We start from the raw sequence: 18002 nt of genomic DNA, 5'->3' as shown, positions 1-18002 counted from the left end.
GCTATCCATACTCAATAAGAGTGAGTCTGCTACTACCACCCCCACTCTCTCGAACATATGACAGAGTGAGTGTGTGTGTGTGTGTGTGTGTGTGTGTGTGTGTGTGTGTGTGTGTGTGTGTGTGTGTGTTGACGTCAGAGCTGCATGTCAGAGCTATCACCTTCACAGAGTTCCGCCCCTACAGGTCCTATGAAACCACACACTTTAAAACATTTCTGCAATGCTAGCCAAAAATATAGACATAATCTGCATGATTTATTCTACTCGTTTCATTTATTTTATTTAAACATGTTATATTAGACGTTAGTTTATTGGTTAAAATGTTGTTCATTTTAAAATTATTTTAAGAAATAATTTATCACTTTCAATCTTAGATCCTTTCCACTAGAGAATCGATAGTATGTTACCATGGAAACAGCCCCTTGCCCCATACACTCCTCGTGCCTCCTGCTCCTTTTATGAGTATAAACACATGCCTCAGGTCAGAGAGCACTGAAAATAACCAGGAAGAGGAGTACTGAATATGACCAGAAGAGGAGTACTGAATATAAACAGGAAGAAGAGTACTGAAAATAACCAGGAAGAGGACTACTTAATATGACCAGGAAGAGGAGCACTGAATATGACTCACAGCACCTGGAAATCCCTCAGTGGGGAGTTGCTGAGGCTGTCTGATTTAGTTACTCTTTAATACAACAGCCACACACAAATACATACATTATGAAACTTAACTCAGTTTGTTGGGTATGTGTGAAAATTATGTAAATAAATTGAATATGCATTGGAGCCCATAATTACTGGGTCTCACTGTATAATTTCACTTAATCTCTGGAGATTGTATCACCTTAAATTGAAGTATTGGGCTGCATGACATATTCACGTGGATTAAAGTATCACTCTCAGTTTCCATGATGGCAGGTTTCTTTAAGATTTAATGAAATAACTATCAAGCTTTACCTCATACAAGAGCAGTCTCACACACATTCATTCTTCTACATGAGCTCCTGACTGTATAGAACCACAATCAGAAGCACCTAGATGAAGCAATTTTTAATATATATATTTTTTTGTAAAAATAAAATAAAATAACATAAAAAGGTCACTTAAAAAAAATGTAAGTAATTATTTTTCTTGTCAACTGTTTTCTGATACCGGAAGAATACACTGCCCCCTTGAGGTGTTAAAAAAAATTCAAACACTTCTCGCATCAACTTGATTTGTACTAAAAATGCCCTCATAATGACTTTAATTTCAAATATAGTTTTAACTTTGTGTACTGCACAGCACGTATAAGTAACATTTTTCGTTTAGTAGATTAATGAACAATGTGCGTATATTAGTTGAATAAGAAACATTGATTTTTTTTTTATATTTCGTAGTTGACGTGACAATGTTTACGTAAACGTGTCATTTACGTCACGGTGATGCAATTTACGTCAGACACGGTGAGGTGGGCGGGGCTTCGCCGATGGTGTGAAGATGGCGGCGTCCATAGTGCTAAACTTGGACAGTTTACCTTCGGATCCTTTACTGTTGATTTTGTCATTTCTTGACTTCAGAGATTTGGTCAGGTGAATGTTCATCACATCATTACCAACGTCACATTATTTACGAGTAGGCACATCTAAGCATATGTCCTCCCACATATTTATATAAAATAATACACAAGTTTCGTGTTGTTGTACAGCTATCGCTAGCTGTGCTAACTAGGTTAGTGTGTTATGTTAGTTACCTAGCGGGATATGTCAGTAAACCACTATACCGTAACAATGTTAAACATTTTCACTTAATTTAAAGTGCTGAATAGTAGATGCGTGTGTGTTTACTGCAGTCATGGCTGTGTCACTGTCGGCAGAAACATCCTCTTCTGTGTATAAGGTGCTACTGCCAGTATCTAGCAGGCTAGCTAACCTACAGTCTGATTATCCAGCCAGAGGGGAGATGGAATCAATCAATACATAACTGACTACTTAATGTCGAAAAGAATACTTTGGTGTTACGGCACTTAAAAGAGGGCTGCGTTGAGCCACAGGCAAACAGCCGCTTATTTCAGAATAAGAGCGGATTCAATTGGAATATATTTGATAATTTAGCTGCGCTGGGATTCATCTGAGGCTGATGAATATGAGACAGCTAGGTAAACTGTGTTGATGAATGTAGGACAGCTAGGTTAACTGTGTTGATGAATGTGAGACAGCTAGGCTAAATGTGTTGATGAATGTGAGACAGCTAGGTTAACTAGGCTAACTGTTGATTATGGAGCAGTGGTACGTGCTGTCCTACTTCAGTACCTAATTAAAGCACTTTTTAAAGCACTTTTAATTGTCTAATGTAGCAAGCTAGTAGTGTACTTTCTAATCATTTATAATTTCTTTTTATTCTGTATTCATTTATATATTTTATGAAGTAATACCTCTGTCATGAAAAGTAGCTAAGTTGATGCTGCTCTTCTGCCTAATTCAATCTCAGCTGCAGCCTTGTAAGTCGACGTCTGAATGAGCTTACAGGCCACAATCCTTTATGGAAGGTGCTTTGCAAGAAGCACTGGCTTCTCGCAGAGTAAGTTTACCAAGAGGCTTCGCTGTGTAGCACCCGTTAAGCCATTCATATTCAAACATGTTAATTTTGCATGTCTTTTAGAATGTGTGTGATGGTTATGGTGCTGGTTTACTGATACAGGGCGGATAAGTCTCATAGAGGGCAGAGCTGGAAGGAGCTATTCCGGGAGTTTTATATCGATCTGGGTCGATACATTGATCACTACAGCATGCTGAAAGAATCCTGGGAAAATTTGAAATCCTATCTGGGCCAGAAATGTCCACGAATGATCGCCTCCCTCAAAGGTGTGTCCAAGCATTCCTGCAATGCAAATGTTTCCCCAGGTGACCTGCATGTAAGCAGCATAACCCTGCCTGCTAACAGCAGTTTACAGCTGAATAGTTTTCATGAGATTTTGACTGTTTTTCTGATAAGGAAAAAGACAGAAAAAATCCTCTATACAGTGACTGCCCACACAATGAATGTCATTAAACCAAAATGGAAGAAAAATAGCTGAAACCATTTCCTCTTGTCTGTCAATAGATGGCGCTAAAGAGGAGGAACTGGATGCCATTGAGGCTCAGATTGGCTGTAAGCTTCCCAACGACTACCGTTGCTCGTACAGGATACACAATGGACAGAAACTTGTGGTACCCGGGTGAGGCACTGCTTACTGAGGCCTTCAGAACTGACCACTGTTAAAAACCCTGGTCCTGTTAATATAGCAGAACTGACCACTGTTAAAAACTGGTCCTATTAATATAACACCTGAGCAAACCATACACATCACAGAGCCTTCGTATTAAACACGTGTAGTGTGTGTATGTAAAGCCTTTCCCACTTAACCCGCATGAACAGTTGACCCTATATTATCTTCTGTTATGGAGCCATAAGTGTATATTTACTAAATGTGGACTTTAATGTCTGGGTTTGGCCTTGCCTCCCAGGTTGATGGGCAGTATGGCTCTGTCCAATCACTACCGCTCTGAGGACCTGCTGGACATTGAGACAGCAGCAGGGGGGTTCCAGCAGAGGAAGGGCATGCGGCAGTGTCTCCCACTGACCTTCTGCTTCCACACGGGCCTTAGCCAGTACATGGCCCTTGAGAGTGTAGAGGGACGGGTCCACAGTGAGATTTTCTACCACTGTCCGGTTAGCATGTACTCTCTCTTTTTTTCTCTCTCTCTCTCTCTACCCCCCATACCCACCCACACTCAGTCACACACATGCACTATAAAAACTAATCAGTGTTTGTGCACACAGTAAGATCTTCTACTGTTGCCCAGTCTGCTCTAACATGGTACCACACACACACACAAACAGAGGTTTACTCTGATTATATGCTGCATAGTGTATATACAGCGTAGTGTTGATGGCTCTGCAGTTCACATGTTGTTCTGTTGGCCACTACACTACAGGCTTATCACATCATACTGCACGCTCATTACACTACACTACAGGCTTATTACACTACATTACAGGTTTAGTACATCACACTACTGTCTTATTACACCACAATACAGGGTTATTACACTACAGGATTATTACATCACAATACAGACTTATTACCCTACAGGCCTATTACACTATAGGCTTATTATGCCACACTACAGGCTTATTGTTTTTTGTGATGTTTTTCTCTTCACAGGATCAACTTGCACAAGATCCGTCCGCTATTGATATGTTCATCACAGGTAGAGTATAGACCTTACAGTGGAAAATAGAATGAGTTCCTCTAAATGTATTAGACTGTAACACACATAATGTAATACTTCAGGTCACTCGGTGCCCTATTTATACTAGAGCAGTGACAGCACTGCACTGTGCCTGGGCCTTTTAGGACTGTAGTTGGAACAGTTCCTGACTTATCTGGGTTTTATGAGTTCCTGCACAGAGATTATCTTTCATTAGTGCCTTCTTGGTTTGAGAGGTTTTTAAAATGGCTCTGAGTTAAAGCACTGGGACCGAGCTTGGCTTGGTAGCTCAGTCAGAAAATGCCACAGAAAACTGTTACAGCCCTGGGTGGTGTTACAGAAAGTACCTGGCGGGTAATATAACTAGATTTGTTAAATTCACTTAAGCATAATTGATCTCTCTCACACTTGCAGGATCTAACTTTACTGAATGGTTTACCTCATATGTCCAAAACGTAGTCACTGGCGAATACCCCATCATTCGAGACCAGATCTTCAGGTACCTGAGTGTGTGTGTACAGAAGTGTGCATGTGTAAGTGTGCTTGTGCGCATTCATAAGTGGCTGTGGTTTCACGCTTCCGGGTGTGTTACAATCCCAGACATATATTTATTTATTTTATCCTGTGGCACATATGTGTTAAAGTGGGAAGACAGGTTTAACAACTTTCTTAATGGTTAAATGTGTCCCACTGTGCAAAGATAACTGAGTGCATGAATTTATTGTAAGGTCCAGATTCATGAATTAAAACAACCTTTCAGAAGCAGGGGTCAGCAGCATACTAACAGGTGAATGATGAGTGATAGAAGTTTTAACAGTTATTACTACACGCTGATGTTTTGTTTGTTAGGTATGTTTGGTATGATTGTTAGGTATGTTTATGTTGTTTGTTTGTTAGGTATGTTAGCTATGTTTCTTTGTTAGCTATGTTTGTTAGGTATGTTTATGTTGATGTTTATGTTGATGTTTGTTGGGTATGTTTATGTTGATGTTTATATTTATATTGTTTAGGTATGTCCATGATAAGAAGTGCGTGGCCACCACTGGCGACATCACTGTGTCCGTGTCCACCTCCTTTCTGCCTGAACTCAGCTCTGTCCATCCACCACACTTCTTCTTCACATACAGAATCAGGTAAAACACAGTTAATTCTTTATTTTTACATTGAGTTATTTTAACAAATATATTAACAAATATGAATCTCAATTAGACAGTCAAATCTGAACCCTGCATTGCAATATGCACCCAAATTGATTGAGAGCTTGACCTATAAACAAATCAAAACAAACGTTACTTAGCAAGGTGGGTGTGTGTGGTCAGGGATGAGGGTGGAAGTTGCATGTAGGCGGTGAGGGTGGGCGGTGCAGGTGGATACTTCAGTATCTTCTCTTGTGACTCTTTTAAGTCGGCTGCCTGTCTCATTTTTGAAACACATCCGTCAGACTCATTACACTATGACTGAAATGTTGCTTGGTCATCCAATGTTGTGTTTTCGATGACATGCCAAAATTAAAAAGTTTGCAAGTTGGAGGTGGAGAGGATTTTGAACCTACAGTAGTTAAGTTTTTGGATAGGTCTCTGAATACTGACCTTTGACCCTCACCTGCTCACACCGTGTCAGAATCGAGATGGCGCGGTCGGCACTGCCGGAAAGTGCATGCCAGTTGGACAGCCGCTACTGGAAGATCACCAATGCCAATGGGAATGTGGAGGAGGTCCGAGGCCCCGGGGTTGTGGGTGAGGCACCCAGAGCGGACCGTAACAGACCCAGAGTAGCCGTAACAGGCTCTTAACAGACCCTGAGTGGGCCATAATAGACCAAATTAATTTATTACGAGTCCAGTCTTAGGAAACGTATGATAGGTGAATACATATTACCCTAAAATATTAAGAGTGTATGTGTGTGTAGGTGAGTTTCCAGTGATGACCCCTGGTAAAGTGCATGAGTACGCTAGCTGCACCACCTTCTCCACCACCTCTGAGCACATGGAGGGTCACTACACTTTTCACCAGCTCAAAAACAAGGAGGAGATCTTTGATGTGTCTATTCCCCGATTCTACATGGTCTGCCCACCATTCCGTGAGTCTGCAGTACGATCGGTATGTCAGCACTTTCTCTAATTTTTTTTTACTTTATTTTATTGTTTATTATATTAATCTTTTAGGGGGGTTGCATGTCCTTACAGATTGTGAGTCAGTGAGAAAGTTTTTTGTCTTGATTTATGCAGGCACTTTTCCTATCTTTACTAAAAACCTCAGGCTTGAGGTGTGTCGGAAACATTGCTTGGCTGGCTTCTCTGGAGAAAAAAATAGAATTGATTTGTCATATCTTTAAGATATTTTGTGTATGATTCTCTTGCCTTACTCTCCCAGGGTGCTCTCTCTCCCCTGAGGTCCACCTCCCCTCACAACGCTGTGAGTGAGGCACCTGTTGGCCTCTTCAACAATGACAACTCTGCAGATACTGATGACTTCGAGGAGGAAGGGCAGCTCGACATGAATGTGGCCGGCCACGGGGGCCGCTCTCACACACGCACACACACACAGGCACGCGCACAGAAGCCCAAGAGCAAATGAGAGCAACAGATTTAGACTTCCATTGTTTATTATACGGAAGGCTTTGTGTCTGCCCCCTCATGAACCTTCCAGCGTGTGTGTGTGTGTGTGTGTGTGTGCGTGTGTGTGTGTGTGCGTATGTATGTGTGTGCGTATGTATGTGTGTGCGTATGTATGTGTGTGCGTATGTGTGTGCGTATGTATGTGTGTGCGTATGTATGTGTGTGCGTGTGTATGTGTGTGTGTGTGTGTGTGTGTGTGTGTGTGTGTGTGTGTGTTATCACAGTAACGTCCTGCAAAGAGAGAAAGAGTGGCAGTGTGATACTATAGTTGCAGTGTTCACTTTCAAAGAAAAGTAATGACCTGAAAACACGCACGCATTGAGCTGTTCATTGAGCTTTTGTTTTGTATATGCTGGTCTCAGCTAGGAGCTTTACACTTAACCAAAAACAAAAAGACTGCCACTATTTATAAAAATGTTTAAACACTCAAACCAGCCCTCTCAAATATTGTAGGAAAGTGTGGGGTATGTGTATACATTTTTGGTTTAATCAGAAAGAAAGTACACCAGTCAGAATCAACCATTTATTTGCAGATCTTCATTGCGTAGCGCTAGCTCTGCCGGGATAACACTAGCTATACCAGTCATGTCTCCTCCGCCAATGACAGGAATCCTTGGAAAAAAAAAGACTTTCTATAGGAATGATAATAAAATGACAGCAACTAAACTTACCGTAATATACTGCTATAGACATTACTGGGGGTTAGTGACTCAAAAACGTGGCACATGTGAACTCTATTAGACAGTCTTAGACATTGGTACACTACATTAAACTATTCTGACAATTAAAACATTTGGCAACTCTCAGGATTATGGAAATAATACAACATACTACATAAGCTGCAACAAGTCAAGTGTATGTCTATTTCTAGTGGTATTGCCACCATGCAGTAATGTTTCCAAGTAACATAACAGGGTTTACACACACACACAAATGTTAAACTGGACTCAAGTATGCCCCGACAGGTGTGTAGATAAGGCTCTGCTGTGTCTGTAACCATCTGTGAATCTTCTCATGAAGGCAATGTGAGTGAATAGTTGCTTAAAGGTGTATAGATTTTTGATCTTTGTTAGTAATTAATAGTTATTTTACTCTTGTAATATGCAGTGCAATAGGACTTTCGGGCTGTCTGCTATTCTGATTTGTTCAGATTAGTTCAGTACCTTTGTTTTTGTTCATCGAGGCTTTTTTGTACATGTGTGTTTTTTTTAAGTTTGGGTAAATAAACAGGACGTTATGTATATTTCTTTACAAATGATGCTTATGTTGTTGACTCTCAGACATAAAAAGATGCTTTATTCTCTCTACAAAAGAATGTCTGAGTTATTTGGATATTTTTAGAAGGCCAGGCACAATCCAATGGTGTGGAACACTTAAGTTTCAAAAGAGGATTGTTCTCAACACAGAATGTAGGAGACACAGGCCCTCGTCTCCTCCCAGCTTTCTCCAGCTTTCTCTAGCTTTCTCTTTGCTCTCTGTTGGTGCCAGTTTCTGTGCTGTAATGGATGAGAGATAAAGAGCGCTTTGTTCTGATTTGTCTGACATCGCTTTGTATTGCTGCTTGTTTTGGACTGAAGCGCCTCCCACTTCTCCCCAGCCCACACTTTCCATACTATGAGGAGCAGCCACTTAATTCTCTGGCTGAAGTCACGTGTTGAACACCTGCTCACACAGCCTATGTTATAAATATTTAGCACTCCATATGGAGGTAACTCAGTAGTTAAGGTACTTGACTAGTAATCAGAAGGTTGCCAGTTCAAGCCCTACTACAACCATGTGTTGGGTCCCTGAGCAAGGCCCTTAACCCTCAATTGTTCCAATTGTATTCAGACATAAATGTAAGCTGCTTTTGATAAAAGTGTCTACTAAATGCTGTAAATGTAACTCCCCCTGCTTGTGTTGATTATGGTATGAATAGTCTGCCAGTTTAAATTAAGTTTCTAATATTACAGCAATGGAGAGGTGAACTTTTGATAATTAACTTTATAAGAAAATTCCAACATGTGTATGTGACAGTTGTATTATTCATTATAGCATAAAAGCAGTTTGCATTCACTGGTCTTGCCACTCTGTAGAGAAGTGAGTGAAGCTTGTTTTAAGTAATGTCTAAGTGTCATGTGAATATGTTATGTGAGAGTTATGATCTGTGTCCCAAACACAGTTATGTTGGGATATAACTCCATGGATTCATGTTCAAACAGATTAGAGGTTTCCTGCTTCACAATGAAGCAGGATGTGATATGTATGTCATCCCACTACCCTAGTAAATATGAGTGCAATTTAATTCTTTCCAAACATGGTACAAAAGGAAGACTCAAACTTGCCTCAAGACTCTGGATCATTGTACTAAGTCATTAAACATTTTGTGTAATGGGATTAACATTTATTGCTGTAGATGTCTGTGCAAATCAGCAAATTTCTTCCTAAAGCTGTGTTGGTTTTGGAGACTCTCTGCACTGCACATTTCAGCATTTCCACTACACCGTGAACAAGCCCTTCATATGCGGAATTTGGCTGGATGGACCAGGGTAGACACTAACATATAGTGCAGATGTACTTCCGAACTAGGATTGGGAAACACTGAAAGAAAATGAATGATTTTCTTTCTTAAATGCATTGGTTGTAATGGCTCTATTTTACAATTATTGGTACCTCCCAAAATAATTCTGAATAAAATAAGAACTTCTTGACAATAATTCTGAAGCACATTCCATGGTGTCTTGTTTTACTTGGTAATAAAAGAGTTAACACACCACGATTTTTTTTTTGTCTCTTTTATTTGTCAACATCAGGGAACCCAATATAATTTTGCTGAAATTGGTAAATCAGCCAATGTCTATTTGAAATAACCGCCTTTGTCCACTAGTGCAGGTCAGGTTAGTAATGACTAGAGATACGTGATTAATGGCGATTACTCTTCCTGGAAAATAGATCATTGATTCTGCAGTGTGCATGAGTCAACACGCAAACGTGGTGTGACTTCGGCTTATCGGGTGCAGAAAGATGACAAAAAATTGGAGACATTTAAAAAACAAAACATCTGTTCATTCATTCAGCGTTGTGTGTTCACAATATAAGTCACAGTACTCGTCTCTACTTTGTAATTTCGTCTTTGTTGGTACGTAGGGCGTATAAATCCCAATCCTTTACACCTATAGGCTAAGTATAAACAGAGCACAGCTCATCAAAAAACATTAGTACATCTCAGTGATTCCGCTGTAACTAATATGACATGTAAGGCCAAACGGGCATGGACCCCGATAAACGCCAGTGAGGAGACGTAAGCCTAATCTGATCTGCACACTACAGACAGACCCCCCTCGTCCTTGTTTGTGGGTGGTGACCTTCAGTAGACAATCCCCTGCCAGGCTGAGCTCCGTTAGACTGGTCAAGGCGTGTCAAGTGGATGGTCAGGCTGCTGGACTCTCTCGCGTAACGGGTAAGTGGAAACGGTTCATAAAATATGTGGGATATTCCTTTAAACGCCGAGCTGCTAGTGCTGCAAGGCTCCGACAGCTGTGTGTTGACACAAGGTAGGTTAGTTAGCCAGCTAGTAATAGGGTAGTTACCGATTATCGTCCCCCCAAATTATTTAATTGTGCGGTGAAATTTGACATATAACACCTAACGTTAACTAAGAAACATACTGGACCAGATTCATCAACTTGACGTTAGCCACAAAATGTGCGAGACAGTAGCCTATGCGGTAAATTAGACTGTGTCCAAGTTGCGATGATGACTTTTGTTTTTCTGTTGGATCTCATCAGTCTAGATTTGTCTGTAGTTTTTATCCCCTCTGTAATAAATAAACGTGCATTTTCTAGGTGACGTATATGAGAAGCCTCACTCTGTACCTGTTCTAGGTGACGCATATGAACAGCGTCACTATATTTCTCCTAGGTGACGTGTATAACCAGAATCACTCTACATTATTTAGATGACGTGTATGAGTAGCGTCACTCTACATCGTGTAGGTAATGCGGATGAGCGAAGTCACGCTACATCTTTTAGGTGACGTCTATGACCGGTATCACTCTGTACGTCTTCTAGGTGATGCATATGAGCAGTGTACAGTGTCTGTCTTGGTTATCGGGATTGCCCTGTGACATGGTCCTCTGTCATGCTGGAAAAAGCATTGTTCGTCACCACATTGCTCCTAGATCATTTGGAGAAGTTGCACTTAAAGGATGTTTTGATACAATTCCTTATTCATGGCAGTGTTCTTAGGCAAAACTTTGAGCAAACCCCTTGGATGAGAAGAAACCTCACACATGAATGGTCTCAGGATGCCTCCCTGTTGGCATGACACAGGACTCATGGTAGCACACACCTTTACTTCCCTGGACAATCATTTGTCCAGATGTCCCAAATAGTCTGAAGGGGGCTTCATCAGAGAAAATAACTTTACCCCAGTCCTCTGCAGTCCAATTTCTATATTTCCAGCAGAATGTCAGTCTGTGCTTGATGTTTTTCTTGGAGAAACGTGGACTCTTCACAGTCTAGAGATAATGCAAATCGCCACCGTAAAAACTGAAGCAGCAAACTTTGTGAAAACCAAAATTTATGCTAGTCTCAAAACTTTTGGCCATGACTGTATGTCTAGGTCCTGTATTGGTGAGTAATGTGCAGCACTGGAGGAGAGTGGTTCATGATTGTTGTATTTGTGTTTTGTTTTTTGTTGTTTTTCAACTGGGCCAAATAAAGGATCCTATGCTCTGTAATGTTTTACAGTTTGAATTTCTCTGCAAGGATTTATATATTTTAATAATAAAGATATATGCTGTGGACAAATTCTTATCCTTCTATACTTCTGTATACTAATGATATTTACATTTACATTTACGGCATTTAGCAGACGCTCTTATCCAGAGCGACTTACAAAAGTGCTTTGTCATTTACTCATAGAATACATCCTAGTACAGTACAGTAGGTTAGAGTCCAATATGGTATATGTGACATGGTATTTGAATAGCAGTTGTCAAAATCATTTAACTTTAAAGTGAGTGGGTGTTATGTTATTACTTTATCTACTTTATAAAAGTAACTGTCTCTTTGTCTTTCCTTTCAGTTTGGAAGGTCCACAGGGAGCAATATGAAAGTCTTTATGGGAGTTGGTGTGGTGTTTGGCCTGACCCTGCTTGGCCTGGGTATGTACAGCCCCAGGGCTTCTGCTGTCCTCACAGGAGTGAAAGGATGGGAGGTGTTTTTTCTGCGATCTGTGTGATAATTCTCTCTCTCTCTCTCTCTCATTTTATCTGCTCTACCAATCCCAAAGGCTCTGCAATTAAGTGCTACAAGTGTAAGGACTACACCGGCAGCTGCAGTAAAACCCAGGACTGCAGATTTGAGGACGCCTGCCTGTCGCTTTATGAGAGAGGTGATTCACACACACTCACACACACTCCCCTTATACTTATCCAGATACACTTTCAAACACACATACCTGCTTGAATGACTCAGAATTGTCTGTTGACACACACTGTCTGTCCTAGGTGGTTCTACATACCGACAGTGTATAAAGTATTCGGACTGTGACCAGAGTATGCTGGCACAGATGTTTCCCCACGTCTCCAGCTTCAGATACTCCTGCTGCATGTCCGACCTGTGTAACAGCGCACCCGTGAACATGGCCAAGAGCTCTGTGCTGGGCTTACTGGCCTCGTTGGCAGTGTTCTGGTGGTGTGTGCTCTAAGCGTATTCTAGCCCATACAAACCAAAGTCTGCCCTCTGCCCTTTCTGTGCTGCTGCAGATACTGTCTATAAGCCTGAGTGTCTCTCTGTAAGGGAGCTGATGATGAACCAAACCTTTTCAGCTAAACTTTAATTTCGGCAATGGCCATGTGTTTATTTAATTATACATTTCCTTGTGAAAGGATCCTCTATCTGTGGTCATGTCTCTGTTTTGCTGCATTACAAACTGTAATTAAATTGGATTTTTGTACCATTTGATTTTCACAAAGTGCCTACCACTTTGAAGGTGCAGAACAGTTTTTGTGTATTGTGACAATAATACAAAAACCAGAAATACTTACTGTGCATAATTATTTAACCCTTAGTGCTTAGGGGTGTTACAGACTCAGGGGCTTTTAAAGCAGATTTATTTATACAGACATCATGTGACAGAACATGTGATTCCACAGGTGGGCCTTAATTAACTGATCATGTGACTTCAGAAGTTAATTGGAACAGCTGTTATTTAGGGTTTTCATAGCAAAGGGGGATGAATACATATATTCTCACAACTTTTCTGCTTTTAATTCTTTTTTAAACAAGGTGGGTTTTTTTTCATTCCCCTTCAACAATTTGGATTTTGTTAGGTCTATTAAGATCCACTTTAATTCTAGTCTGTAATATACCAAAACAGGAAAAATGTCAAGAGGGGACAATACTTTTGCAAGCTACTGTATATGTGGGTTGTACAACAACAGCACTTCCTCAATATACGTGTGTGTGTGCAATAAAGGGACAGGCAGTGGGAAGTGACTGTATTGTGAGCATGGTAACCAGAATGGAGCACTAGTTTCACAGCACGTTTAACCAAGTTTAACAGCCACTGCTTATAGCCACTTCTTACAAAACCCCACAAAACCCATCTGTCTAACCTGCAGCCGCGTGCTCATGTATGCGCGCTAACGGGTAGAGCATGAGGTTTCTACATTTTAGTTCATTTACTTTGAGACAGTATTATGGGTGAAGCACTTTTTTTTTTTTTTTTTTTTTTTTTTCTGGCTAGAGACATGCAGGTTGGTCTCAAACATGTGGACTTTGTCACCAGAGCTTCCAACAGAAGAGTTTGGTAGTCCTTTAAGAGTGCAGAAAAGGATTTTTGTTTAGCATGGTGTTTTGTATTAATACATTTGAGTGTAATGTAATAGTTTTAATAAGCTTTATAGAAATTAGGCAGAGGTGCAGAGGCCTGTTTTATATAACGTTTGATTGAGGTTTTGTATATATAATTCTCTTAATACTCATTAGGTGTGTGTGAATCGAATAAAGAACGATTTTAAAAACCAAAAGCTCTTTGTTTTTTTCAGTCACTCCTAAAGGGGAAGTCAGTCCAGCAAAAGTTGGAACAGGGAAAAAACACAACTTTATGTAACTGTTGGATGTTTTCCTAGTTAAATAATCCTACCTGGTATTGAAACAAATGTTCAAAGGGGTCTGTATATAATCTTTTATGTAATCTTAGTTATGGGTTTTGTTCATTAAATTTTACTTCCTGATTATTTAGGTTAAAAGGAGTAAAACTAGTAGAAGATAAATATTATACAAGATGGTATTTTTAGTCTATTTCATTGATTTCCATTATGCCTGGACATTGTGTCATAGTCTAGACCGTCACTAGAGAGAAATGGAGGGCTTAATTTGTCAACTAGCCATCAAATGTCCCTTTAGCCCACTTCTCACCACTTTAGCCATTCGGAAGGGAGGATTTTACTCTGTCCCTCCCAGAATTCCCACCCTGTTTTTGATTATATGTGTATTTCCTGCAAACCACACCCTCAATCGTTTTCCTGGAAATTCCACCCTCAGCAGCTTTGAAAAGTTATCTGTCCATGTTCTGTCATTTGTGTTAGTATAGTTGGATGCTCATACTCTAACACACACATCTGCACACACTATGTAACGCACACACTGTAACACTATGTAACACATCTGCACACACTAACACACTGTAACACATCACACACTAACACACTATGTAACACACATCTGCACACAATATGTAATACACTATGTAACACACTATGTAATCAGCTACATGTATATTTGCTTAGTAATTCAAGTATTCAAACTCCTTTCTTTTTTTGCCATTTTTATGTAGTTACTAAAACAATATTGGGCCTTAAAAAGTTGACATTCCTTACACCTTCCTATGAATGCTGGGGTATTTTATTGTTTTGGTTTATGAATATAAACTCAATTGTGTGGGGGTTTTTTGTTGTTGTTTTTTTGCTGGAGATCTGACCTTTTGTGTGTTACATTTTGTTATAATTTCATATCATATGTACACTGTCAATTAGATTTTTTTTTTTTTTACAAAGTTGTTTGAACTACTTTTTCTAAGTTGCTTTGGGCAGTTTTGCTGTACTTAAACTTTTTCCAGTGTGAAGTAACTGGTAGCTTGCAATGCTATGCTTTAAAAGGTACTTCTGCAACGCTGCACACACACACCCCTTCAGACATCCAGAATGGTGAACAAGGTCATATGTCTAACTCCTGTCTCTATCCCTGCAAGGTTAGAAATCTCATTCTGCTAATATGAAGCCCTTAGTGGTTTCATCTATCATTTGCATTGATAGACTCTCTTCCACAACAGCAGTACTATGCTGAGAATGGACCCCACCCAAACATATCTGCTCAGTGGTTGTTCTATGGTTCACTCTTACTACTGACTCACAGGTTATAGGGGGGTTGTAATTTAATCAGCAACACATGGTATCCATTCAGAAACTGAAGTTAAGGCATCGGTTATGAAGCACATACCTAGTGTGTACCTTGATGTCTTGTTCAGCACAAGAGAATAAATGTGGTAAGCAGTCTTGACATCGTAGGATCTTGACATCGTAAATCTGCACTCTTGACAGGTGTATGATGCCACATTTTCCTCAGACAGCACGCTGTTCACTAGACATGGTCTTTCTTCCCTCCTGAATTTTGAGAATAAACTGTTACGTGTGCTCCAGTCTGAGGAAGCTAGAAGATGTCAGCTGTGGTACTTCTTAATACCCAAATCATCACTACTAGGTGGGTACTGAAGGTCTGGAAGAAACATTCCTGATTAAGCTATAGTGCAAGCAAAAGAGTGTAAATTGTATTTTGGGGATATAAAACAATCAGTTCACTGCCAAGTAAACTGTGTGACAGAAAATGATATTTTAATGTAAATATGTCACAAGAGTGATGTGTGCATCTCCTGAAAGTCATTCAGACTCTTCAATTCAGAGATTGCAGGGCCATCATGACAGCTTAGCTCATTCACCCATTACAACCCATACCTACTGTGACATCACACGTAATGATACAGTCCATCAAGGACTCATACCTACTGTGATACAGCTGGGGGATTTACTGACAGAACTGGTAAGTTTAACTCTTTCTGTGCTCCCTACACAATAATCAAGAGAAAACAGAACTATTGCCGTGTAACAAGTTAAATTTAGTTAATAAGCTTGACATTTCACTGATAGCTAGCTAATTACATGTACATGAGTTAGCTAGCTAGCTACTAAACTGATGTGCTTGGCTAATGAGACAGCTTTTCTATACTGGGCAATCAACATTCATTGCATAACAACGTCAGAAGAAGTCGTGCATAATATGAGAATTGTAAGACATTAAGGTTCTTATTTATGAAAAGTGCAATTATCACTATGATTATATCCAATAACAAACAAACAAAGAAATAAATAAATAGTATGGCTGCTGTATTCAGCCGCTCCTGGTTACATCATACAATTAGAAATGTTTGATATCCAACACTTTGCATACATATGTCTGAAGTCGAAAGATAAATAGTTCTAAAGCACCATTATTAAACTCGGTCAAGTTCAGGATCTCCGAGTTTAGGAGTTATCGGCGGCTCCTGGAGGCATGGAGGGACAAGGTCTCTGCACACTGAACTAACGGCTCTGGAACACAGGGTCATTCTGCTTTTGGAAATGGGGCTAAATCAGTACATTTTACAGTCAAAAAAAGTAGTCCTTTAGCTTACTCAAAGCCAAAAACTGCATTTGATCCCGATAGAAACTCATTGGTGGAGGCATTGTATTTTTTGACCATTCACCTGGTCAAATACGCCATGAAAGAAAAACTGTGTTTACTGGTTTCTCTTCAGCTTGCAGATAAACAGACCATTTCATGTGAAGTTAGTGGGTGGCAGGTAAAATTTGTGTCAGCATCTGGGCTGATCTTTAAACATTTACATTGTATCACACTGAAGTCTTGTAAAAGGCAGTCCTGTTTGGCTCTGCCTACCATAGTCCTTATACTTTATCCCTCCTTGTTTCAGAAGTTTACTGATGGAAATGGAAAACGCAACTCAAACTGTCATTTATTTAATAGTTAGATGCTGAAATATAATATGATTTAAGAAAAAGACCATGTAAATAATTAGATGCAGAAGATAAGATGGCCATTGTTTTAATTTGTAGAATGGGTGGCGTTTTTCATTGATTAGAGTTTGACTGTTCACTGATTACACATAGAAAATACAAATGTGCGCTGGATCCATCTCAGATGTTGGGGTCCTATTTTGGAGTCAGTCGGATTATATAAACCAAAAATAATTAGAAGAAGCAACTGCAATTTGGATGTTATGATCATCGACATTGTGTAGAATAAATGATGGGTAAGATAGTAACTACTGGTGATGTCTGCAAATAGAAAGGCTGATTAAGCAAAATTACTTTAAATAAAAAAATTGTTCAAATCACTCAAAGTGACCAATGATTTAACAGTTATCATTTACTGTGTGCATTTTCAAACACTGCACAATGAGATATGAAACCTCTCCTCATATCCAAAACAAAGTACCATGGACTCAAAACAAACACACAACATGACAACATTATTGTCTATTTGGAATATGTTTATATTTGCATGTAATATTTGTAATCTAATATTGCTTCAAAAGGATTGGATATATAATTTTTGCCATTTACACATGAACACCAGGTGAAGTCCAAATGTGTTTTGGGCAGGGAGTGGGCCGCTTGGTTTATTTTTTATAAATTTAAATTCATCAGTAATCTACTGAAATATAAAGAACATAAACATGTTGAAGTTTTACTCGTACAAGCCTTTAAGGATTGCCTGTAACCACCATGTAATCCATAATAATAAAGACAACACACCTTAGTTTGAAAAATACATTGTATTAAAATATCAGGTAAAATGCTAATAAAAACATGACAATCTATAGCAGAGTGACTCCAGTAGCATGATGAACGACTGGAAAAGAATGATTTCAGAAGTACATGAATGTATTGGTGTACAAGTGTACAAAAACTTGATTCCATTACATTGTGCATCATTGTCCATCAAATGTGCAAAAATACACCAGCAGTGCAAACAGAGTTTATTAGGGGAAATAAGTACACGGTTTGAGAGGACCTCCACATTCACCTGTCATACATCACGATTGATTGTAT

General features: G+C 39.6%; 2 protein-coding genes across 3 annotated transcripts; both read left to right on the top strand.

The window, feature by feature from the left end:
* Positions 1 to 1445: 1445 nt before the first annotated feature.
* On the top strand, positions 1446 to 6928 carry fbxo3 (F-box protein 3). 2 transcript variants are annotated; one of them, XM_027028294.2, is made up of 11 exons: positions 1446 to 1571; positions 2470 to 2559; positions 2680 to 2843; positions 3082 to 3196; positions 3486 to 3690; positions 4187 to 4232; positions 4647 to 4731; positions 5243 to 5365; positions 5853 to 5968; positions 6141 to 6331; positions 6605 to 6928. In XM_027028294.2, the coding sequence occupies exons 1-11, from the start codon at positions 1480 to 1482 to the stop codon at positions 6806 to 6808; spliced, it is 1431 nt and encodes a 476-aa protein (XP_026884095.2). In that variant the 5' UTR covers positions 1446 to 1479; the 3' UTR covers positions 6809 to 6928. The 2 variants fall into 2 exon arrangements, with proteins under 2 accessions (XP_026884095.2, XP_026884096.2); XM_027028295.2 differs by lacking the exon at positions 2470 to 2559.
* A 3254-nt stretch (positions 6929 to 10182) lies between these two features.
* On the top strand, positions 10183 to 13865 carry cd59 (CD59 molecule (CD59 blood group)). The gene is made up of 4 exons (XM_027028310.2): positions 10183 to 10288; positions 11918 to 11996; positions 12125 to 12226; positions 12342 to 13865. The coding sequence occupies exons 2-4, from the start codon at positions 11942 to 11944 to the stop codon at positions 12539 to 12541; spliced, it is 357 nt and encodes a 118-aa protein (XP_026884111.2). The 5' UTR covers positions 10183 to 10288; positions 11918 to 11941; the 3' UTR covers positions 12542 to 13865.
* The last annotated feature ends 4137 nt before the right edge of the window (positions 13866 to 18002 follow it).

The sequence above is a fragment of the Electrophorus electricus genome, chromosome 21, assembly GCF_013358815.1.
Source record: "Electrophorus electricus isolate fEleEle1 chromosome 21, fEleEle1.pri, whole genome shotgun sequence".
Lineage (NCBI taxonomy): Eukaryota > Metazoa > Chordata > Actinopteri > Gymnotiformes > Gymnotidae > Electrophorus > Electrophorus electricus.
Note: the sequence above shows the minus strand (reverse complement) of the source record. Positions and strands in the feature narration are given on the sequence as shown.

Coding starts and splice junctions, on each gene's coding strand:
- fbxo3 (XM_027028294.2), top strand. CDS start 1,480: ATGGCGGCGTCCATAGTGCTAAACTTGGACAGTTTACCTTCGGATCCT. Junction 3,691..4,186: donor AGATTTTCTACCACTGTCCG/GTTAGCATGTAC, acceptor TTCTCTTCACAG/GATCAACTTGCACAAGATCC. Junction 6,332..6,604: donor GTGAGTCTGCAGTACGATCG/GTATGTCAGCAC, acceptor TTACTCTCCCAG/GGTGCTCTCTCTCCCCTGAG.
- cd59 (XM_027028310.2), top strand. CDS start 11,942: ATGAAAGTCTTTATGGGAGTTGGTGTGGTGTTTGGCCTGACCCTGCTT. Junction 11,997..12,124: donor CCTGACCCTGCTTGGCCTGG/GTATGTACAGCC, acceptor CCAATCCCAAAG/GCTCTGCAATTAAGTGCTAC. Junction 12,227..12,341: donor CCTGTCGCTTTATGAGAGAG/GTGATTCACACA, acceptor TGTCTGTCCTAG/GTGGTTCTACATACCGACAG.